The sequence below is a fragment of the Scomber japonicus genome, chromosome 10 (genome assembly GCF_027409825.1).
Source record: "Scomber japonicus isolate fScoJap1 chromosome 10, fScoJap1.pri, whole genome shotgun sequence".
In the NCBI taxonomy this organism is placed as follows: Eukaryota; Metazoa; Chordata; class Actinopteri; order Scombriformes; family Scombridae; genus Scomber; species Scomber japonicus.
The window spans coordinates 15,340,549-15,365,217 of record NC_070587.1 but is presented as its reverse complement, the minus strand read 5'-3'; the positions used below and the strand labels follow the sequence as shown (position 1 = coordinate 15,365,217).

The 24,669-nt window shown below is 39.4% G+C and overlaps 1 protein-coding gene across 1 annotated transcript in view; it reads left to right on the top strand.

The window, feature by feature from the left end:
• Nucleotides 1–22,349, top strand: part of LOC128365760 (F-actin-uncapping protein LRRC16A-like) — a 63,734-nt gene extending 41,385 nt beyond the window's left edge. Inside the window, exons 12-40 of the mRNA XM_053326328.1 lie at nt 164–250; nt 1,748–1,851; nt 2,633–2,710; nt 3,185–3,261; nt 4,542–4,646; nt 4,908–4,977; nt 5,922–5,933; nt 6,467–6,548; nt 6,698–6,797; nt 6,972–7,026; nt 12,139–12,311; nt 12,694–12,762; nt 14,495–14,588; nt 14,789–14,887; nt 15,074–15,202; nt 15,368–15,499; nt 16,050–16,225; nt 16,377–16,464; nt 16,719–16,859; nt 17,304–17,321; nt 18,187–18,253; nt 18,472–18,698; nt 18,804–18,913; nt 19,091–19,363; nt 19,462–19,672; nt 21,066–21,102; nt 21,334–21,603; nt 21,800–21,949; nt 22,171–22,349. Of these exons, the coding sequence (XP_053182303.1) occupies nt 164–250; nt 1,748–1,851; nt 2,633–2,710; nt 3,185–3,261; nt 4,542–4,646; nt 4,908–4,977; nt 5,922–5,933; nt 6,467–6,548; nt 6,698–6,797; nt 6,972–7,026; nt 12,139–12,311; nt 12,694–12,762; nt 14,495–14,588; nt 14,789–14,887; nt 15,074–15,202; nt 15,368–15,499; nt 16,050–16,225; nt 16,377–16,464; nt 16,719–16,859; nt 17,304–17,321; nt 18,187–18,253; nt 18,472–18,698; nt 18,804–18,913; nt 19,091–19,363; nt 19,462–19,672; nt 21,066–21,102; nt 21,334–21,603; nt 21,800–21,949; nt 22,171–22,349 (3,413 nt within the window). The remainder of the gene's footprint in view (nt 1–163; nt 251–1,747; nt 1,852–2,632; nt 2,711–3,184; nt 3,262–4,541; nt 4,647–4,907; nt 4,978–5,921; nt 5,934–6,466; nt 6,549–6,697; nt 6,798–6,971; nt 7,027–12,138; nt 12,312–12,693; nt 12,763–14,494; nt 14,589–14,788; nt 14,888–15,073; nt 15,203–15,367; nt 15,500–16,049; nt 16,226–16,376; nt 16,465–16,718; nt 16,860–17,303; nt 17,322–18,186; nt 18,254–18,471; nt 18,699–18,803; nt 18,914–19,090; nt 19,364–19,461; nt 19,673–21,065; nt 21,103–21,333; nt 21,604–21,799; nt 21,950–22,170) is intronic.
• The last annotated feature ends 2,320 nt before the right edge of the window (nt 22,350–24,669 follow it).

The following is a 24,669-nucleotide window of genomic DNA, read 5'->3' as shown; positions in this document are numbered from 1 at the left end:
TGGTGAGAACGATATGTATGTATACTGTATGTATTGACTGTCTTATTTAAGTAGGGTTTGTCCATAAAACTCTTGGTAATGTACAGAGCTTATTTTAAAATGACTGAAAAAAGCTGCTGCAGCATCATTAGATAGAGCTGATGTTTCGTCTGTCTTGCTGCAGGTATCTCCTCCCTCGGGGCTCAGTTTGCCAAAGTTCGAATGGGGCTCAAGCATTTAAACTTCTCCAAAACCTCACTATCACCCAAAGGTATGTGCTGTCTTTCCATTGCCATTTGTATGTATACAGTTGGAAAATAAAATGATATAGTTATTGCATTGTGATCAGCAGTTCTTACTGTTTCTGTTTTTATTCACATTCTCCTCTACAATCCGGGGCAATTTACATCTTCCACTAAACAGATTACACTTACTGCTGGGATGCTAACAACACTTAATTATTGCACAGTGTGTGAGTGAGAGGAAGCCAGAAAATTATGTATTTTAATATGTGGGGTGTGCAGAATGCATGTTTTAATAAGCCTAAATGCTGCTCACTAGACCTCTTCTACCTCATTCATCAGAGCTGTCACTTCTTGAGGCTAACTGTGCAGAAAGCTTTCAGCTAGCGATGAATGCAGAGGATGTGTAGTTGTTGCTCTCATCATTTCTTCTTGGTTTTCATCCAAAGCAAACGCTCCCACAACCAGCACTGTCTTTTAGACACGCACTGTAAACATGCTTTGCTCTCAGGCAATCAGTAATGAGCTATCATATTCCACAGTGTAGGGTGAGTGAGAGGTCTGCACTGCTTTAACTGAACCCTGCTCATTTCGCTGAGGGCCTAATCTATAATCCAAACCTCCCAATGCCCCAAAGCTCAGAGCAACAGAAGACCATTGAGCACAATATTTTTTATATTTTTATAGCACTGATTTTGTTGATGGAGCTTGTAATTCAGCAGATATATCTTTTGCTCAGTTAAATTTCAGTTTTAGCTGAATGTAACTCAAAGTTGTTGAAACATTGGCATCTGTTGTAATAATCTTCAGTACTATTTATTTGACCTTTTTTCCTCCCATTTTTCCTGTATCACTTGTCTTGTTATACGTCTAGTCAAATCAGTCACTTCACAGTCATGCTGTGATTTACTGGCAGACAGAGTCAGAGTCAGGACTTTTACAAAAGTGCAAGTTCAGTGTGACAGCCATGTGACAGACGTGACTGGGGTCGATTGTACGAGTAGTATGTCAATGTCACGCATGCACACTGTGCGGAAGACATGCATAGAATCACATTTTCTCTCTCAAATACATCCTCATGATTTGAAAAATTGCAGCACTTTGTTAGGTTGTGTAGAGTTCTTGTACTGTTGTTTTAAAATTGATTACAAAATTAGGCTTTTATTACATTTATGTCTTTATATATCCTGACAACATGAAAATAATACCTCATTCTCAACATAGCGTGACACTGGCAAAGGCATAGCATTACATTTATACAACCACAAGAATGCATACCCCTTTTACTTTCCATGCATTTACTCTGCAGTCTGACCCTTTTCTTTCCTGTCTTCACCCACTGCTCATTTCCTCTGCTATTTCCTCCAATACACTGTCAAAACATAGATTTGATCGTTGTGATAATGCTGATGTTGTTTCTGCATTTATATATACATATATTAATGCTGACATTGCTTCTGTATATGTATATACATACATATACATAAATATAAATGTGTGTGTGTGGGTGTGTGTGTGTGTTTTAGGGGTGAACAGCCTTTGTCAGTCACTGAGTGCCAACCCGTCCATCCCAAGCAGCCTGGTCCATCTGGACCTCTCAGGAAATATCCTCCGAGGAGACGACATGCAGGTACACACATGCGCGTGCACACACAAACATACAGCTTCTAACTCATCTTAAAGCTACTATCAGTGATACTTAAATGATTAAAACAGTTCATACACACACACACACACACACACACACACACACACACACACACACGCGCACACACACACACATACAAACACACAGCTTCTAACTCATTTTAAAGCTAGTATCAATAACACTTAATTGATTGAAACAGTTCAGTGCTCCAGTTGTTGACCGTTATAAATCAGTTAGCCACTGTGTTGAAGAGCATCAGCTTGGGAAACCCGACATCTGTTCAGTGACAAGGACGTGGGAGAAATGCTCAACTGTGAGGCTGCAAACCATAATCCAGTCTAACAGACACAATGACACACATCACAGTATTTGTACATGTATTTTTAGCTAGGAAATAAACTATAGAACTTACAGACCAGGGGTTATACATCACTTATGTAAGTGACAGAAAGTATGGTTTAATTTACATTCTGCAGGAAACTGCATGTGGCTGAATTAAACACGATGAATGAGATGAATGGTTTGATAGAGGTAGTTAAGATGAGCATCCAACAAATGATTGGACAGATATGATATTTGGGAAATATGGAGGTTTGGTGTGGAAATCAGAAATGATGTAAAGGCTGGAAAATTAGTTAATTGACACATAAGCACTTTAGCTTTAATTGAATTTAATCTCTCTACAGTAGATTAACATGGCATCTGTTCCCTTTTTTTACAATGTGAGCTGTGAGCTTAAATTAGTTTCATGTTTTTTTTCTAGCATTTCTACAATTTTCTGGGTCAACCCAACAGCCTGGCGACCCTTGACCTCTCTAACACTGACTGTTCATTGGACCAGGTGAGTCAGCAGGCACGCATGGATGAAGATAAGAAAAAAAAAAACTTTCTGTAAATAAACAATGCTATTAGAGTTATACCTCAATATGCTCCATTGTAACAGGACATGCAGTGTATGTAATCCAATTGTATGTACCCATTCAATCTGTGTTGCTGTCTACTACTTGTGTAGTGGTCTGAATACTGTATGTGATGTATTGATGTTAGTCTGAGAGCTAAATACAGCTTATTGATTAGTCTGAGATGTAGCCAGCTGTCAGCCTGTCACAGAAGATATTGATTAACTGCAAAATCAAATTCTGTCTCTCTCACTTACAGCTTGATATAAATATATTTACACACTTTTAATCACACAAGAAAGATACAATGAGAAGAAGAGAAAAGGTTTGAATGTGCACAGAGTAAACAAAACAAACAGTACTTTTGTTTTATACAGTTCTGATGTGAGCGGGAAATTGTGTTATGTGTCTTCCAGGTTTGCTCTGCTCTGTTGCGAGGTTCAGTCCAACACCTCTCTGTTCTCAACATGTCCAAGAGTGTCTTCCCTCACAGGTAAGAACCCATCTGGGTTTCATAAAACAGGGAGCTGATAAGAAGTGAAGTACATTAAGCAGTGTTGATCACATAAATTGGCTTGTCTGCTTACACCCTTTTAACCCTGCAATGTTGAACAAGAAGTCATCCATCTTTTTATACATCTGGATGTATTATTATATTTATACATCTACCTCCTCCAGTCACATGCATTCATTTGAAATTATATCTTGCAGACGTAGGTTGGTTTACACCTGTTTCTTAACAAAATCTCATCCACAGCTACTACCTGCATCAATTTATAAATACGAGACATTATTGCAACATCAATTTATAATTGTCTGTTGCATTCAAAAACAGTTTCTGTTCAGTATTCACAGTATTCACCAAGTGATTTCTAAAAGAAGACCCAGTCACAGTTTGTCATATCACTGTATGTTCCTACTACAACATCCCACCAGCTGTGATTTTCATCCCAGCTAAATGTAGCTCTGTTCATGTATGTCTTACAAAGTTTGTTTTGGCCCTGAAAGGCAGCTAGGACTTGACATGACAGATTTTTTTTTTACAGTAGTTCCCCTAAGTTATAAATGCATTCATAGACTCATACATACATAGGTATGCGACACCTGCTGGTGGTCAAGTGTCATTGCAAACAAGAAAGATGAAATACGGAATAGGTGTGTGCATACATCATGTGTAACAGATGGGTGAGGGGTGGAGTTTTCTTCCCATTATTATCTCTCATTCCAGTGTGTCTCAAGGGAGTTGAGGACTTCATCAAGGGACGCAGGGGATGGGCGGGGGGAGGGGGGTTTGGAGAGGGAAGATGAGTAGAGAAAAGGTGAGACAGAGGAGGAGGAGAGGGGAGATGATAGGAAGAGAACCTAAGTGTAGCAGAAGTGGGTGTAAAAAAAAAAAAGGGAGTGGAGGCCAGTGTGGAAGATGATGCACACAGTGACAAAACATTGTTTTTAATAATTTTAATGTAATATCCTTGTTTTATAGATGCTTATAACAAATCCAAGACCTCAAGTGATTCTGCTTTAGAAAATCCCTTCTTTTGTTTTGTGGAAGTTATACATTTTCTCAAACAACAGATCAAACCTAAAATGGATCACAGGTTTTCAGGCCATGACAGCTTGCCCTGAATGTCTGTGGAAGGAACTACTGTACATCACAGAGTCCTAAAAAGTGCTTTATAAACAACACTGAAAAGTCGACATGTTGTATTTGAAGTCCTTAGTGTATCCCTCTGGCATTATTTTAGTTGCTTTTCTCTCTCTTTCTTTCTGTAGGAAAGGCAAAGAGGTGCCTCCATCATTCAAGCACTTCTTCAGCAGTGCCATGTCTCTCACCTCCATCAATGTGTCAGGAACAAAGTTGCCTCCAGAGGCTCTCAAGTAAGACGATGTTTTATTCACATTTGATGTATCTGACGAGCAGCTCTTTCTTTCCCACATTTTAGCTGTGTAACATTTTAGATGTGTTTTTAAAGAAGGATAAACTTATCAGCCTTAATCACACGATGGAACTATGATTATTATACTTAGGCCAAGTCAGTTACATGAAGAAAGGCTTTCAAAAGTTAAAATGTTATTTCTTAACACCTTTCCAGTTTTTATAGATTGTTAACTGTTTGATAATGGCATGTAATATTGTAGAGCTCTACTGCTTGGCCTGGCCAGTAACCCCAGTCTGAAGGATGTATCTGTAGACCTCAGCTGCTGTGAGGTAAGACCTGCACACTTGTAATATAAACATTCATTAGAGTTTATCACAAAATCCATTGGTAAAAGTGTTTTTCACGGGACAATTTAATGTGCAGCACAGTGATGCTGATGGTAAATCTTTTCAGCAAGTGGGACTCCAGTTTTATATGAAAGCACATTTTAAATACAATGCTGCAAAACACTGTGAAATCTATCCAGTGGATGTGAGAGGGATTTTCTGATCTATATTTTACTCTTCATTCGGTTTCTAGTAGTTGTAGTGCCTGTGTCACTTAAGTTTGATGAGTGTGGTTTTTAATAGTTTGGATGTAAAGCTCCTCCAATGCAATCAGCTTTTTTAAGATCCACTCCAAAACCTTTCGACAGGCCAGTGACACCGTTGAGAGGCTGTATAATGGAATACTTGGCAGACAGCAGGCGGTGATGGAGGGGGGGATGGGGAGGGTTCAGTTCCCCTCTCTAATTGTTTCATCACAACTCTCTCTCTCTCACACACACACACACACACACATACACACCCACCAGCTCCTCGCCCTCATCTCCACTCCTGCTCGAACAACAACAAAAAGACAGCTTGCTGCAGATTCAATGGGATTGCTAAAGATAACACATGAATACAAATTACACAGGAAATCCAATTCCAGATTCCCATAGAAATCTTCCCAGATTGAAGCTGCGGGAGGAAATGATGCGTTATGTCCTTTCTAAAAGCCTTAATGAACCGTTTGGTGGAGGCAAGCCGAAACTGCTCTCTGAGTGGGCTGACAGCATGCAAAAATAAGGGCTGTGTACAACTCCCTGTTGACTGTGTTTGTACAAATCTGTGTGTCAGTGGTTTGTGTGCGAGTGTTTGAATAGAAGTATGATCATTAAACATCTGTGCATTTTGTGGCTGCTAATTGTTGGCTTGGCTCTGACATGCTTTTCTCTCTCTTGCTCTCTAAGCTTGGCCATTGTGTAAGTACTAATGTGCTCACTTAATAATTAACTGCTCATTTCTCCTCCGTTTTTATTTGCATGTCTGTTCTGTCAGATATTTAATTTTCTCATCAGCAGCATCATTTTTCCATTCATGTTTCACATGAAATAACAAGATTAATAAGAGGCAATATCCAGATGCAGTGCCCCTCGATCATCTGTCATTTTCCATTACCATGTTTAAATGATAAACTCCATGCCCAAAGTCTTCCTGACATGTTTCCATCTGTAGTTGCATGTTTCATCTAAAGAAAGTTGTGCATCTTTTAGTCTTTATAGGTGCACACAGGTTCAAAGATCCTCAATTGTTCTTCTGTTTAATCTGCAAAAATATTTACACACTTTCTATAAGCACTATAACCTCCTCTATGCATCTACTTTGCAGTCATGGTGTAGGAGTAGAGAACATCTGCTATGGTCTAGCAGCAGTACAGCAAGCAGTAGAGGAACACATTTCTAGTATTTCCATCCGTTTAATTGTGTGCCTAAACTTTTCCTTTTTGTCTTTACAGTTGCGATCTGGAGGTTCCCAGATCCTTGAAGGCTGCATTGCAGAGATCCCGAACATTTCCAGCTTAGATATCTCTGACAACGGTGAGATGACAGCAAACTTTTCAACTTTCAATAAGCCTAACCACCGATTGTTACCTATATAACACCAACAACACTCAATATAAAATCAAAAATCAATATAGATGAGTCAATTGTAGTCTAATTTCTGACTTGTGTTTTTCTACCTCCAGGCCTGGACTCAGACCTGTCCACTCTGCTGGTGTGGTTGGCCAAAAATCGGTCCATCAGACACCTGTCTCTAGGCAAGAACTTCAACAATATCAAGTCCAAGTAAGGAAGTGCTGTTGGGCTTAGTCATGATTCAGCTTGATGCTAACCCCACCCTGTCATATGTATGTTACTGGGCTTGTATAGTTGACTACATAAATCATACCCTGCAGTTTTAAACTAATTTTAATTTTCTCTACATGTTTCTTCAATTCCACTTTCTTCTCTCTGATTTAGAAACCTCGCTCCAGTGTTGGACAGTCTGGTTCATATGATTCAAGAGGAGGAGTCGGTGAGTTTTTCATTTCCTTCTGTGTCTGGTTTTGTGAGGGACAGTAGCTTAGTGGTAACAGAAGCTGTCCTCCAAACAGATGCTTTACTTTCAACGCAGTATCAGTGAGCACCCAACCAAAGAAATAAAGCATCCTTCAGCAAATCACTGAATCTGCACCAGCTGCTCTAATGCTGACCTTTGACCCCTCCAGGGGGGGAGCGATATGAATAAAATGTGCCAATATTGATCACATCAAACCAAAACCAAATGGTTTTAGTATGTCAGTATTCATGCTTTAATGTGATTTTACTCACTCACTCACTCACTCACTCAGCAGCAGCTATATAGAGCTTCATGAAAACCTGGGTGTAAACTTTTTGTCAAATTGAATTCAAATCAATTAAATAGCTTTTAAATAGTTGGGACTGTGAGTTGTGGTTCAATTACACTTCAAATGGATTCACACAACTACAGACAGACTATTGTCCCCAAAGGGAAATTTGTCTTGGGCTCTAAGTGCTGAGACAGCTGCCGCCATATTTAAAAAGAACTAAGAAAGTAAAAGTAAAGTTGCACATTTGCACAACAATACCAATTGGATTGATGATGTGGGCAGAATCGGAAGAAGCTCTCTGTGCCAGTCTGAGGACAGATTCTTCATATATGGACTGCATATCATAAAGTACACTGCTGTCTGGGATCTTATATTTCCTGACAATCACATGGATTATGACAGAAGATTTTATACTGACTGGCAAATACTGTAACATTATACTACCTTATTACCAGCTGATGGTCGTTATCTATACACCAACTAGTGAGAAAATCATCAAAGCCTCTACAGGCCTTCTGTCCATTGGATTTTCTTTCACTGTGTCTATCAGTGTCTAATGGGGGGATTATAAAAGAAAACCTCGTAGTGAAATGAAGCCATGTTCTTCCGCTTGTACCTATCAAATCCTCCTCCCCTCAATCCATCTCACTCGTTTTATCTCTCTCTCCATCATGGGAGCTGTAACAAATTTTGCCCCGATGCCTGCCCTTTTTTGTCTTCCACAGTGCAGGATGTGCTAGATTGATAGCCCTTGTGCTGGATTGGTCTCTTGGTGCTTTTTGTGTGTGTGTGTGTGTGTGTGTGTGTGTGTGTGTGTGTGTGTGTGTGTGTGTGTGTGTGTGTGTGTGTGTGTGTGTGTGTGTGTGTGTGTGTGTGTGTGTGTGTGTGTGTGTGTGTGTGTGTGTGTGTGTGTGTGTGTGTGTGTGTGTGTGTGTCTCTGTGTGTGTCTGTGTGTGTGTCTCTGTGTGTGTCTGTGTGTGTGTCTGTGTGTGTGTGTGTGTGTGTGTGTGTGTGTGTGTCTGTGTCAGTCATTATATGCATTAGATGATGGTGTATGGTAGCTGGTTATCTGGCTGTGCAGATGGATGCTGGAATACAAAGAAATAGAAATAGTCAAGTGATAGAGAGACTTAATGGATGGATATTGAAAACAGGGATAGCAGGAGGTTGAAGGTCTTAGGCCAAACAATGTATTTATGGTGGATATAGAGGAAGTGGAAAAAAATTCTAAAAGTAGAAACGAAAGTTTTTTTCAAACATACACAGGAGAGCTAATCTCTGAAGGTTTTGTTGGTTAATATAATTTATGAGCTCAGAGTTCAGGGATTTGCTTAGACCAGGGGCTCATGAGAAAAATAAAGTGTGTGTGTCACTGTGTGTGTCAGAGAGAAGTGTGTAACCACTCAGGCACGCCACAACTAGAGCTGATGTGCAAACACAGATAAATAAAGGCCTGTGAAGATAACAAGTTGCAAATTTTATTCAGCAGCTCATCTTTTCTTCTGCTGTCATGCATAGCCAGTAAAAACACACATAAACACACACACACACTCACGCACAAGGTTGGAGACACAGCTCCAGGCAACACATTTACCCTGCCGTGTTTCCGTGTCCTGTCCTGAGTCCAGGCAGATAGACCTGGGATGTCTCCTTGATGCCAGAAGATAAACAGATAAACAAAGTGTATTATTTGCCTCATTGGTAAAAAGTTGTTGCCTGCTCCATTAAAGTAATAGTTCAACACTTTGGAAAAATATGTGTATGCATTTTTCTTTCCAGGAGAAGGTCAATACCAATGTAGTATCTATAAACAATCTCAAATTAACCTGTGCAAGATTGGAGAAAATGGCAAGTGTATGAAAGTGAAAGTAAAATCAATTAAGAATATGTGTGCAATTTCATTATTCCTATGTTATGATAATGATAAAACTTGTAATATGTTTTTAAAAAAACTAACCAGTAGAGTACTATCTTCCTGTCTGCAATGGTATTGCAGAATTTTGTGGAGAGATATAATGTTACATTGCTGAAGACACAATGAAGAATAACTGAGGTCCATTACAATATTAAACACAAATTCATCATTTTATGGATAATCATTAAATTTATTATTTTTCTCTGGTATAAAGTCTTTTTTTCTTTGGTTACAATTTCTCATTTTCTATATTATACTGAACAAGATACCCTGAGTAATGATTTCATCATTTTAGTGATGATTAAGGCTGAGAATCTGAGCTGCTATACAGTAGCTGCTGAGAGTCAATTGCTTCAGCTATAAAGAGGGGTGGGACTTTTAATTGCTTTTGTTAGCACATCATACAGATGTTGACATTTCCTTTACATTTATTGCTCATCCAGATGTTATTGATATGCTTAGTCCAAAGTGTTATTCTTTTGTAGGTGAAAGAAACCCAGTGATAGGAATCTTGTTTTTTTTTACTGCATTGGAAACATAATTAGCTACTGTGGCTATTGGTGCATAAATGTGTACCTATTTAAATTAGCATGTTTAATTACTGTTCTGCGGCCGACAGGAGCACGTGCTGACAGTAAATAATTCTATCTGGATCCTCAGACAAGATGTAAAAATGTAATTTCCTGCCTTTATAGCCCATGTTGATATTATTGCTCCACACAGTCATCAATACACAAGCATTGCTGCCTAATATTATCAGTCTGTAAAATACCCCTTTTTATCACCCTCCTTCAAGAACAAAAGCTTTAATGAAGAGGGAAATACTTTTAACTATCACAATTCACATTATATTCATTACTTTGTTTCTTCTCCTCTGTTTATGTCACACACAGATAACACTGGCTTAAAACTCTTGACTTGTCTGCATTCTGTCTTTGACTGGTCAGGTGCTGACCTATAAAACCACTGGGCTAACACACAGTTTCTTGCATTGCTGTGTGCATTTGCATCCATGCGTAGTCATAAAGCACCATATGTACTGTAGCTCCACACTGTTTTAATCTTTGTGGAGGAGATTCTGGGTTGTTAAAAATGCTATACAGTTATTTTTTCTTGGTGATTTCTAGCATAAAGTGTGGTTTTAAGGTATGCTTTCATCCTGACCATGTGGGATGGTTATGTGGGTCTGTTAGTCCTTCAATTTGGTCCAGACTGAAATATCTCAACAACAAAGAGATGTTTTTTTAAAGACAGACAGTCATAGTATCCAGACAATAAAGCCTACTGATTTTGGTGATCTCTCAACTTTTCCAGTGAAGCCACTATGCTGTTATTTGTGGGTTTTGAGTGAAATGTTTAGTCATCATCAGGTTAAGGGCAAAATGAATGAAATCCCCATCAGCCTTTGCTGTACTTTGTGATGAGTGCTTATTAGCAATTAGCTAAACTAAAATGGTGAATGGTAAATATTGTACCTGCTGAACATTAGCATTTTAGCATTTAGCTCAAATGATGTTGCTCTAATTCCAGAAACAAGATCAGATATTAAGAGCTTTGTATCTTGATTTTTTGCTGTTTTGTATTTGTGCTTAAGGACTCAAGAATTGATAATACAGCAGTACAGAGGGGCATATAAAATGGTACATTGAGGCTTTTAGAGGGTGAGTTGATGCACTGTAGCATTGCTCCAATCCCTGCAAGGAAGAACAGAAAAGGGAAATGCGTGTGTGTCTTGACTTTGAGAGCCACAGACAGTGAAATGACTGGCTTATTGAAGACAGTGCACAGAGATCAAGAGTCTCCAGCTGTGTAAATGACACGCATCATAGATCAGCTCAACACTGGTGAACAGACAGACACTGCTGGAGATTTGTAAAACCTCATATCCTCTCTCATCATAAGGAAATCCACTTGATCCAGTGCTGGATCTTTTATTAAGTCTAGTAGAGCTGTGGATGATAATATCTCTGACATTTTAGAGCGGCCCCTTGAAATTTGCTTAAAATATTCTTACAGTCCACTTAGTCTTCTGATAAACCTCTGATACATTTTTAATTGGAGTTTGCCCTTTGGAGTCACCTGCCTCTCTGGGAATGTATGGTTTTACAATTACTGGTGATATATTTATGAGAGATGAAGTAGTATTTACTGTTGGAAAACTATATTTATAAACCAGGTAATGACAATGGCTTAGCTAGCTACTAAATGTAGTCAGCAAGGTAATCCTTACAGCTTTATAATATTGTAGTTTACAGGGATTTTAAGAAGCTGTAGAGACTTTTCTAGTGGTGTCAGGGTTGCTGTGAGCTCTGACTGTCATGGGCAACTATAAGCTTTCTCAGGGGAAGTGCCAAAGACCACAGGGTGGGCAAAGAGAGCAAACAGAGTCAGCACTAAACTAAATAAAAAAGAAGACGCAAGGAAACCAAATGTCCATAGACAGCGAATAAATTCAAGGACACTTTGACAGGGTAACAAAATGCCAAAAGGAATATTAATATTCGTAATGGCATAAATAACAATAGCTTTTGTTAAAGTTGGCAGTGATTTATAACAAGGGCCAAACAGACCCTTTCAGATGCTCACTGGTGGTGCTAAAGCTGAATACACACACACAACTGGCAGGCAGCTCATCAGTTCTGCCCATATTAAATAGTCTGCAGGTGGCAGAAGAAACTCAAGTCTGTCCCACTCTAATAACACTGCCTGAGACACACCAGATAGAACAGTCAGTCATAATAAGATTGTATTTTTCCCTCATATTTCATATACACTATAATAATATATTTCTTTCTCTTTCCACACCTTTTTTCCATTCCTCTTTTGTCTTTCTTCCACTGCACATGTACACTTTCTTCTCCCTCAATCCTTCTCTTCCCAGCCCCTCACTTCACTGTCTCTAGCGGACTCCAGACTTAAGAGTGATCTGACCATCGTTCTGAACGCTCTCGGCAGCAACTCTTCGCTCACCAGACTCGACATCAGTGGTAACGCAATGGGGGACATGGGAGCAAAGATGCTGGCCAAGGCACTGCAGATCAACTCTAAACTCAGGTGAGCGAATGCTCAGGGGTCACTGGCTATGGTCTACTTCTTCCACTGTCCTCCCTTTGCAGCGTTCGATTTTGATTCATTTATGATGCCACTGTTAACAAGTCTTGGCACTGCACGACTCCAAGTCATTCCAGCCTGAAAGGCAGGACAAGGCAATTTATATATTTATAGCACCCTTCAGACACAGAGTGAATGAAAGTGCTTTACATAAAGGTCAAGAAATGCATTAGAGTAACATTTAAAACACAATAAAATGCACATAGACAGAAAAAAAAACAAAAAAAACAACAGTAGACCAGAATTACAGTTATGCCGCAGATACATAGTAAGTGCACTTAAAAAATATACTGTTAAATAGGACATTGTGTGTTTCTCTGTGCAGGACTGTGATCTGGGATAAGAACAACACCAGTCCTCAGGGTCTACAGGATGTAGCAGCCGCACTAGAGAAGTAAGTAGCTTTATGTGCATCTGTGAGTTCATACTTTGATATATTAGTTTATGCTGATGTATTACAGTTTCAAATTAAATGTTGAATGTGCACTCTTGTTCCTTTTCTTCTAATGGTATACATACACTGGTGTATTGTATGACAAATGCTGGAGGGATGGATGTGTGGTTAGGTGCAGCCCAGATTTGCTTTGTGCTGAGTAGGAGGAAACCTCGAGGTGTTTTTAGTCACGGAGACTAGGAGAGAAAAGAAACCACAGAGGCAAGAAAGCGACAAAGAGAATACAATAACAAAGACACAACTGCAGAAAAAGAGATGCAGAGGAAGGAAACCATATTAAGAGAGACGACATTGAGAGTGAATAAATCAGGTTTCTGGCTAGAGTTTATTTTGTCTGTGGATTTGAATGCTCAATTTTCTACGTAAGTGTGAGATGACATGTGCATCTAACTAAATTAGCTTCTGGGACACATCTGTACATCCACCTCTCTCTCCTGTGCCATCTTTCCTTTTTGTTTATCATATTCTCCCGGCAGCACATCTCCCAATTTCCTCTCTGACTCTCTGTATTGCATTATTGAAATAACAGTTTTCATTTTCTGCTAGCTCCTGTTCTCTATTCTGTTCAGCAGTACAGCGCTGTGTGTGTGTGTGTGTGTGTGTGTACATTTTTCTGCCCTGCAGTCAATTTCCTCATGTCTCTTGTGATCTATTTTGTCATAAAATATTTCATAAGGCATGACATTACATTCTTCAAAGGTTTCCCTGGACATTAAGGACATTGCGGACATTTGCAAGTGCATAGACATAGTATATATATTATAAGTCTGCTATATTAATAGCATCTAAAGCTATAGTATGAATGCTTTTCAACTAGACAATGTAGATTAGATGTGGCAGCATCAAACTGCAGTTGGATCAATAGAGAAAGAGGTTAATATAACGCACATTTTTATTTTTGCTTAATGTGCCCTCCATTTGAATTGATCTGCCTTTCTCTCTGTTTTCTGCTTTTCATTCTGTTTTTTTTCCATTAATTCTGTCTCCTTCCATCCCATCCTCTCCGCCATCATGATATGAATATTAATGCTATGTGGTGACCCCTATTTCATGATGAGTAACCTCTCTAATGGTGCCAGTTCATGGGTCTGTAATGGACCAGTGTGAGAGCAGCTGATGTGCCAAGTCACATCTAATGCTGTCTCAACGTTTTTACTACACACACACACACTCTCATCAAGGGTTAATTTTTCTGCATTTCCTGGAAATCTACTCAAGTTTAAATCTTTAAATCTAATTTTAATCATATTAAGAAATCCACATATTTCATCCTTTTTTTAATTATTTCAGATTATACTAAGTAGTCACTTGAGCACATACTCACTGTATATGTTATGATTCAGTATGCATAAAATTATCCTTTAAAGTAATTAGAGCCACAGATATTGATATCTGAAATTATCAAGAATATATCAAGAAACACCACAAGGGGATGCATTTCACTATATATATTGTTTTGTATTACATTGAGTAAAATTACAAACCTTGAATAGTGAATTGTATTGTATTACACTATATGTGTGTGTTCAAATGTATCACTTTCCTTCACATTTATATGGATACAGTGTTTGCCCCTATTTCTGCACATCTCCACCTGGGCCTGTGTATTTTCCTCTTCTTCTACAACGTGAATTAAGTACTAAATTATATCCTGTGTCTGTGTGTCTGGTAGGAACTTCACCATTCGTTTCATGCCCATCCCCATCATTGATGCCTCCCAGGCTCTGAAGGCCAGCCCTGAGAAAACAGAAGACGCCTTGCTAAAGGTATGTTAACAATTCCCATCAGACCTCCATCTATCTCCATCATAAATCTGTCACTGGGTTTTCATATTGTATAAAAAGCTGGAAACTAATGGTGGTTACAACTTCAGTGATAATCAAATTGAATAAATCGACTAACAATGTTGTACATCACCAACCCTTTGATTCATTATCATGACAGCATCTTTATGTTTCCTCCACAGATTGAAAATTATCTGTACAGGAACCACGAAACCAGGAAATACCTACAGGAACAGGCCTATCGGCTTCAACAGGGCATAGTAACCACAACTACACAACAAGTGTGTAAACAAACTGAGAGAAACACACACACACACAGACTTCATACACAATCTTTTACCACAACTAAGCTACGATTGTTGAAGTGACATTTAACAGCTAGAAAGAAATCTTTATTTATAGCTTGTCCTCATGAAGCCTTTGACATCTCACATGCAGACTTGTATATCTTGTATTTTGTTTTCTAGATGATTGACAGGATTTGTGTGAAGGTGCAGGACCATCTGAACTCTCTGAGGAACTCGGAGACAGATGTCATCCTGGACGACGTCAGGTCTGCAGAAAGCCTCATCAAAGATGCGAGGAACTCTAAAACAGTGAGACATACTTTATCAAAGAGCACATTTGAAGATCTGTTTCCTAGCACTTTATACAATTTGATTTAAACAACAAAAAAACTATGAAAAGATATGTTTACGTGCTCTTGATTTCTCTCCTTCGTCAATAACTGTCTCTTTGTCCTCCTTTCTGTGTCTCCCCAGCTGCTCCCTAATCTCTACCACTTAGGATCTGCTTCCAGAGAGGAGGTGAACAGCTCCTCAGTGGGACCAATTCAAGAGAAACTGGAGTCTATGGCTGGGGAGGTGACAACTGTCATGGACCAACAACTGCAGGTAGGGTTATACCTTTCAATAATGACATGATAGAAAGATGCTTTTTAAAATAACAATTGTCAACAGTGGTAGCCAGCAAAGCAACTGTGTGTGTGTGTGTGTGTGTGTGTGTGTGTGTGTGTGTGTGTGTGTGTGTGTGTGTGTGTGTGTGTGTGTGTGTGTGTGTGTGTGTGTGTGTGTGTGTGTGTGTGTGTGTGTGTGTGTGTGTGTGTGTGTGTGTGGTTTTCAAGGTTTGTCATGAATAGAAACAAAACTGGGAAATGGGCGCCACCTACAGACACTTAACGTTAACAGAAAATCAATTTAAAAAAGGACCTAATTACACACATTTTGTTTGATTTATAAGTGATGTGTGTGATTTTCATGGCAAAAAATCACAGAAATGAGCACTTGACATAAAAATATGTAAGCAGACCAAACAGACACATTTGTATATGTCATAGTGTATGCACTTGTAGGTGTTCTTGTAAACTGAAGTTACTGTAATTGTTGGTGGATTATAAGTCTGCACACACATGCATGAACACCCTCTTTCCTTCGCTTTTTCCAGACACTGTTGGAGTCCATGATGGATGCAGCAGTGTCTCTGTGTCCCCATGTGATGAAGAGGAGTAATCTACGCTCAGATCTGATGAAGGCCAGCTCAGCCAAAATGGTTGTACCCAAGAGCTTTGTCTCCAAAACCCTTTTGGAGCAGTCTGGCGTTGATATTATCAACAAGATCAGGTGTGTGTGTTTGTGGTGAAGATGAGGGCTGTTTGTGTAACTGAGATATCTCTGTAATAATGTTTTGGATCTCTTTGTACTTATCTCGTATCTCTTATCAAAAGTCTTATTTCACTCCCTGCCCCTAATTGTCTTTCTCTCTGCGTGTCAGTGAGGTGAAGCTGAGTTTAGCGTCCTTCCTGTCCGATCGCATTGTTGATGAGATTTTGGAAGCTCTTTCCACTTCACAACACACGCTGGTAAGACAATCAATCAGAGCTTTAAACTCAGCTCTTGTAGTGGTTCATTCACAATGTTTGAAAGAAAGCATTATACATTATGTTGATTTAGGATCCTTTCTTTAGTTTAAGTCTCTCAAAAATCCCTTATCTCTCCGTGTCTCTCTTTTCTTCTACTTTTAACTTTTTTCCTTCCAATCTCCATTATTCTCATCCTATGTTATTTCATCCCTCCTCTCCACATCACCTTTGCCCTGTTTCCTCTCCTATCTCAGGCAGACCACCTGGTGCGGCGAGGTCGCCCCTTGGTGCAACAGGGGTCGGTGGATCTGGATGTTCCAGAGGAGAAGATTCCTAAACGGGCATCAACTGAGATTCTGGAGGCTGAGAGGCTGGACGATCTGGAGACATGCATGGTAGGTTTTGGAACTGAGGTGGTTAAAGGATAAGTTTGTGTGAGGGTGGTGCATACTTGGAAAGTGGATTAAGGTTTTATAGTATTCTTACTTTTGGAGATTTTGATTCATAAACTGGTCTTAAGTTTTTCTATCTGGCAGGATTTAGATGAAAGCAAATAGTGTTGTAAATAAAGGCTGCAGTCAACAGGCAGCTGCATGTTCTTCTGTCTGTGTCCCTGTCGGTCCCTCTGCTCTCTTACTAAATAGATGTGCTGCTCCCTCTTTTCATCCATGTTCCCTTTCTGTTCTATCTACCTTTATTGTGTGCCTTCAGGGATCATGGCTGTCTCCCTCATTTTTCCTCTTCTTGCCTTCATCAGGCCTTACTGTGTGTTGTCTTTCTTTCTCTTCAATCTCATTTTCCTCTCTTCCTCTTCCTCTGTCCACCTTTGCTCCATGGAGACTCTGTGCTGCACCAGTGTAAGTAATTCTGGACTGTCCTGCCACACTCTCCGTTCTATCTACTTTTCTCTTTTTGTCTTACTGTTCTTTCCGTTGTCTGTCTCTCCTCACAGTAGCTGCCTGCTATACTGTCCTCTGTAATGTTTTCTACAGTAAAAATTCTGTATTTGGGTATTTGATCCCTGTGGTAGAAAAAACTACAGTATGAGTATAGTAGAGCACATACAGTATATTATCATAGCCTTACTCACTCCCTGAAATATATTTTATTTTTGTTGATTGCTGAATGCTGATAAATGAAAACTTTATGTATCCAGCCACATCGCACTGCTCCTCTCCTCAATACACTCAATGTCTGTCATCACCACTTTGTTAATATGAACTGCACCTCAAACAAATATGTGTTATGGTGCTACCATTATTATTTACCAATGAGCAGTATCAAGACAGTGGCATTAGGTGTATGTCTCTTTATCACCAAAACAGCTTTCCTAATTCTCTCACTTTATATTTTAGGAACTTTTAACTTTGTTTAAACATAAAATTAGTATGTCCATTATTCTAGCTAATACTATCTTACTCATGAAGTTTGAATGATCTCAACACCATCCTTCCTGAAATGTCTGAAAATGTATTTGTTATACTCATAACAATGTACTCTATGTGATAGGGAAATAGATAATAACCTCTAGAGATTTGTTAATAATTATTTTTGATTAAAAAAATAAGCTGATATTTGGTTTTGCAAGCTGGCAGACAATAAGATGTGCAGTCCTGTTCACCTAAGATACTTTATTTCTGTATGCGTGCAGACACACCAGAACAAACATGGATTATCAAACTTTGAGTAGAAATTTGATCTGATTATCTGCTTTTCTTTCAGATGACTCCAAAATCAAAGAGGAAAAGCATCCACAGCAGAATGCTGCGGCCAGTGTCTCGTGCCTTTGGTAAAAGATTATTACATTTTGTATAACATTAAGCTGTTTTAGTATATTACTTTATATTATAAGAGGTTTACTGAATGGGTTGTGCTGGCATGCTTTAGTCATTCTGTATTTGCTTTTTCAAGTAATTCTTAAATATTGATGAAAGGCAAGAGTTCATCTAAACTTTCAACATATACAGTATCCAATTACAAACCTCCTAATGACCACCCAACCAACAGAAATGGAGTTTGACCTGGACAAGGCCTTGGAGAACGTGCCTGTTCATATGGAGGACACACCAACCTCATCTCACACTCCACCTACTCCATCTCAGGCTATGCCAAAATTGGAGAAACGCCTGCAAGGAGGGATGTCAGAGCTGCCATCTGAGGAGGAAAAAAAACTGCAGCACTTCACAAAATTAAGACCTCGGAGGAACAAGAAAACACAGTCTAGCAAAGTACCTGTAAGCAAAGCTTTAAATTAGCCTGCAAGATCAAATTTAAACAAAAGATTTACACTTTCATTTTTTTACAAACATGGTGTCAGATTCTTTAACATTGTCTTTCAGCAAATCAACAGTGCTCCATCTCAGGATGGGGAGCAGAACGGGCTCATGGGAAGGGTCGATGAAGGCGTCGATGAATTCTTCTCCAAAAAAGTCACCAAGATGGATTCCAAGTAAGGACTGTTTTTTGCATCAGAGACATAATAAAGTGGGTCCTGGTGCTGAAATATGTATGTAATATTTAATGGTGTGCAAAGAAAACAATTTCAATCTTGTATTCATCATTTAGGTTTCACAAACATTGTAATTCTTTGTCCTTCTGAACACTTTCTGTCTGTTTCTCCTCTCAGACGTTCACTAAAGAATTCAGAATCCCAGGATGGAGAGAAGAAGAAGAGTAAAGGAGGATTCCTCAACCTGATCAAACGTTCTTCCAAATCTGACAAATCTGATAAATCAGACAAATCAGACAAATCAGATAAGTCAGAGAAAAACCAGGTGACTGCTCCCTCCTCGGGTACATCCTCAGCCTCTGCAGGTTCAGCTCCACCTTCCACCATCCCTGAGGAGCCCTCCTCACCAAAAGTGGCAGTAAAGAGCCCAGCACCTGAGCTGAAGTCCAGGTATAGCTGAACTGTACTGTTTTTTTTTTTTTTTTTTTACATGCCTTCAGTTTTAAAATGATGAAATTACCCACCAATCATTTCTGCCTTTTCTGCAGAGATGCCTCTAGTCGCTCACAGCCGGCAGACTACAGCAGCAGCTCAGATCGGTCGGAGGAGGTGAGGACGCCGGACTCCATAGATGAGCCATGGGAGACTTCAGATGGCAGAGGCAGTCCCCAGGGGGGCAGGCGATACCCGGGAGTGCAGATGATGGGCAGTGGCCTTCTGGCAGAGATGAAGGCCAAGCAGGAGAGGAGAGCATATAAGGTGAGATGGTGTGAGCAGAAAACACTGGGGTCACAGGAATGATAAATGATAAATGGATTGTTCTTATATAGTGCTTTTCATCTTTTGACCACTCAAAGCACTTTTACGCTACATGTCACATTCACCCATTTACACACATTCATACACTGATGACAGGAGCTACCACGCAGAGTGCCAACCTGTTCATCAGGAGGAAACTAACAATTTTTTACATGAGGGCCAGAGGGGGTGCTACTGCTGCTGGTCTGACGACTTGTAATATAGCAGTTGGCCGACACTCAGGTTCATACAATGGCACGCATAGATTTCCATCCACAGATCATAGACTTTATAAAAGGAGCACTTTAGTAAAAAAGGAAGATAATAACTCCATTATTTAAGCTACATTTAAGCTATTAATAACAGTCAAGGAAATCTCATCTTAAAATTTATTGTAAAAAAAAGACAACAAAAAAATGTCTGTGTCAAAAACAGAATTCTCTGTGACATAAATGTGACATAAATGTAGATTCCATCCACTTTAAATTCCTAAACTCATTTGGATGCTTTGAACCAAATGTGATCTCAGTTCCTGTGTCTTCTTTGCTCTCCCTTTTCCACATTTACTCATTTATTTCCTCCAAAGTATAAAACTATAGAAAGAGCATTTATAATTTGAAGTTAATTGCATTGTTATTCAAGGGAAAGCATTTAAGTGAGACATGTATCTTTAAAATGTGAGTAGGTGTTGGCACCTGGGCGTGTGTGTTCACTCAATGTATAATTGGTCTCTGAGTAGTCACTGAACTGCAAACTGCGTGTGTGCATGTGTGTGTGTGTGTGTGTGTGTGCGTGCATAAGAGGTTTACAGTGTTTGTGGCATGTTTCTTTCTGACCTTGTACTGTATCAGTGGCACTAAAGCTTCTCAAGCCATCTGCCTGTTCCGGCTGGCTTCCAAGTGTGTGTGTGTGTGTGTATGTGTGTGTGTGCGTGTATGTGTATGTGTGTGTGTGCATGTATGTGTGTTTCTGTGTGTGCAGGTAAAATGGAGAGAGCCGTTCAAGAGGCAGGTCATCATTAATACAGAGCCTGGGTGTGCAAACTGTACCTACATTTTCTAACACAAAAGCGCCCCCTTCTGTTAAAATGTTGTACATTCAGAATCAAACCCTACACCTCTGAAATCTGTTGTTAGATTTTAAAATTCAGGTTAGCAGTGATGTGTCTACACTGTTATAAGTTACTTAAATGGAAAATTGACTGCAAAGTAAAAAATAGGGACAGTGTTAATATTTTGTGCAGTAGTATTTGTACAAGCCATATTTGTACAGTATATACATGAGGTTTCCTGTCTGATGTTATAGCACTCCATCGTAACGTGATCAAACATTTTGTCTCCTATGTCTCTTCCAGTCTTCCAGCCCTGACAGACCTGACAGTAATGCAGCAGGTGAGTTGTTAAGATTTATTTGTATTAATATATTCAATATTAAACAAATTCATTTTATCTCAGCTAGTGGAACTTTGAGATAAAATTAACTTGGGAAAAGAAAATTGAATCCAGTTTTGTCACCATATTCTTGAGGGCTGGTTTTACTTCGCGCAGGCAGCCTCTAATTATACAGACATGAAATTACCATATGCATCTTCTTTTTTTTTTTTTTTTTGGATGTGGCTGCAGCCAAGTCCCAGCCCACCACTCCAGAAAGTAGGTTTTCTAGTGGTTCCATCAATAAATCTGACCTTCCCGCAGGTTCTCCAGAGAAGACCACAACTCGGGCTGAGACCAAGCCTGAACCGGCTCCTCGTATCAGGGCCACTTCCTCCTCAAATTCCCCAGGGGCACCAGTAAGTCCCAAACCACCAGTGCCACAAGGAGCGAAGCCTGCCCTGGCGACCAGACCAACCCTCCCACAGAAGCCAAGGACCCCCAGTAGCAGTAAGAGCATAGGTAATGTCAAAGCCTCTTTTGCAGTGAAAGTAAAATATGATTTCAGATTGAGCTGCTGGCATTTCTACATGGACATTTGTAAAAAGGAATATATTCAACTTTAACACAGTAACCATATTTTGTTCTGTGTTGAGATTATATGGCTGACTGGACAGAATTGTTTTCAGCTGTTTTGTCTGGATGATTTTTCTGATAGATGAGAGTTCAGACACCCCTAGCAGTGGCAGTGTGTCACCTAAGGTCACAGTTCTCCCTCCCACGCTGAAGAGGGGGCTAACAGAAAAGGACAAAGAGGGCCAGAACAGTCTGCATCCCGGAGGCTCTGCCAACAAAACCACTCAGGAAGGTTGGTCACCAAGTCTGTTTGTCTATGCTTGTATGAATCTCTGCTGAGCCTAATGATGCTGCAGTGAAAGTGCAGATGACCAAAAATAAAGTTCATGTCTCAATAAATAGTTCAAAAATATTTATATTTCCTACCTCTCTTCACTTCTTTGTTTCCTTTCTAAGTCTAATAAATTCCAGCACTCACTGTTATCTTCATGTTCTCTCTCTGTCTTTGTTCAGTGAGGGCAGCATCTGTGTCAGACTCTGTTCAGCGACCAACCCCTCTCCGCACCAACTCTGAGGATCATGGCCCCTTCAAGACCAAGGACCAATCTCCAAACCCAGACAAGTACAAAGCAGCTCGCAAGAAATCCACAGACTCTGTGGAGGAAGCAGACAAAGACTTTATTTTAATATGAGTAAGACACTGCAAAAGTCAGCACAGCACCTGTTGACAAGCCTCACATGTTTTCCTTTAGAAAAACACCTAAGGGAGAATATAATCAATATGTTTTCATTTCTATTAGAAGTTGTACCCGTAGGTCCTGTTTGACCGCTAAGTACAAATCATGTTTGGTTTGCAGAATGACCTGCTGTAGTATCAGCTAATACATGGGGTCCAATTTAATTTAATTGATTATCTATGATGACACAGACACATCACATCATGTCACCTAGTAAACCAAACTGTGCTATATTTCCTAAGAGCTTCCTTCTCATATAGTAAACAGTCTTTTCTCTTAATCTGGTATCAAGCTTGTTCCTACTCTCTGCTGTCTGGTGAAAATCTCATGTCTCCAAATGAATGAAACCTTTCAGGATTCAAGAAAATGTTCACATGGATCTTGGGGTGATCCAGCTTATTCAGGCAGTGAATAATGAAATCTGAAGAAGACCACTATAAAAGAGGCCATGATGCTTTCAGGAAATAGTCATTTTTTTGTGTAAATGACTGTGGTTTCAACGACAGAGAGAGGCTGTGAAAATATGAGTGTAGATCTGAAAACACTTTTTTGGACTAATAATCTAACATTTTGTTGTTATTTCTTGCAGTAGCTTGTCTCCCAGGGACCAAACACACAATAACAAAACCACTATCACTGTACTGTACTTGAAGTCTAATATACAACCAGGCCTAGACCCAATGGCATTTTCTTTTCTTGAATATATTTGTATAGATTTTTCTAAAATGCTATTTTCAGTACCTGCAAATTTCTTTTCTTTGTTTTCTCCGGACTTCAAATGTTACTAAACCCATTATGCAATTCATCGTTTTTCCAGGAAAATACAGGTTCAGCTGATATTCTCAGCACAAACAAAAAGTCAGAAATCCACATTTATTGTAGCTCACCTAAACAGTAAAACTGAGTTATTCAGAGGGGGGCTGACCAGACTCTTCACTGAAGGACTTTTTATTGCCAGACCAGCAGCATCAAGCAATCCCCAGCCTTTGGGTCTTTTCAGCTGACTGTATCAAACGCCCCCTTCTGGACTCAGTGTTTGTCTCTCTGTGTGGGAGTTGGAGTGACCATATGAAGTGTTGGTGCTTTTAGAGGACTGTGATATACTTCAAACTTCAATTCAACCAATCAATAAGGCTTCAGTACTGTTAACTAACACTGCTTCATGTGTTTAGACACTGTGGGGAAAAACAACTTATGTTAACCATTAACTCCGGTCATCTATTTTTACTGTGTTTATAGGAGTAATAGGAGTATAATTGTAGTGACACTCAATTCAGGGTGGCATTGCAATTATTTCAGCTTGTATTTCTCTGGTGCCATTTGGCCAAAAAATTTAAACTAAATTTAATTTTTAGCTTAGAACAAACCAAATTATTAGGGAAAAATAGACTGAATTGCTCTTTAAGACACGTACTCACCTGAACTAAATCTTGGTGAATATTCCCCTGTTGTGTTGACGGTCCAATGAAAGCAAAGAACTTATCAAAAAGAGGAATGTCAAAAAGTAATTTGCTTAGGAGCAACTGTCATTTGCTTCCTTTCAGTAGCTGTTTTGAGCTACATTTTTGACAATAACCTCTTCAGTGTGTTCTTTGTATAAAAGCAGGACACTGAGGGAACTCCAGCCTTCAAAACACTTCTTAGCATCTCCTAAAGACTCTTCCTTCAGGGCTTTCAGATTCAGTTAACTTTCACTTTGTTCAATTCGGAGCTAAACATTTCTACAGGATTCAAACAACAAGGAACTTGTGGCATGAGTTCATAGGCAATTGTGTTGCCTTTGTGAATGATTGAGAAAGTGAACTCTGGGTAGCTGTGTGTGTGTGTGTGTGTGTGTGTGTGTGTATACCATTTTTAGGACCTGAATGCTTCACTAGAACAACAGCACAGGTCTCAGGCTTTTCTCTTTCACAGGAGCAAGTGCACTTTTCACACTGTTACACAGTCTGCCATGAGCTTCTAAAACTGATATTGGCAAATCATACCTATTATCTACAACTGGTAGGCTATTCTCTCTCTTTTGAAATTGATTTCATATACTGTATTGGGTGCAAATTGGATTGGTTTATCGTACATCAACTTTGGCCACTGTTCTTCTACTTATGTAGGTATTTGTGTGCCAAGCTGTACTAAGCATTAATGGTAGATTTGCAACCCAGTCAGTGAGGCAGACCTCAGTTCTTCATGTGCAGTGTGAAAGAGGCACAACTACTGTACTGTTCTTTGCTAGAGTCTAATAAAAGTCAGGGCCAAAGGTCTTACTGTTGCATCTTTT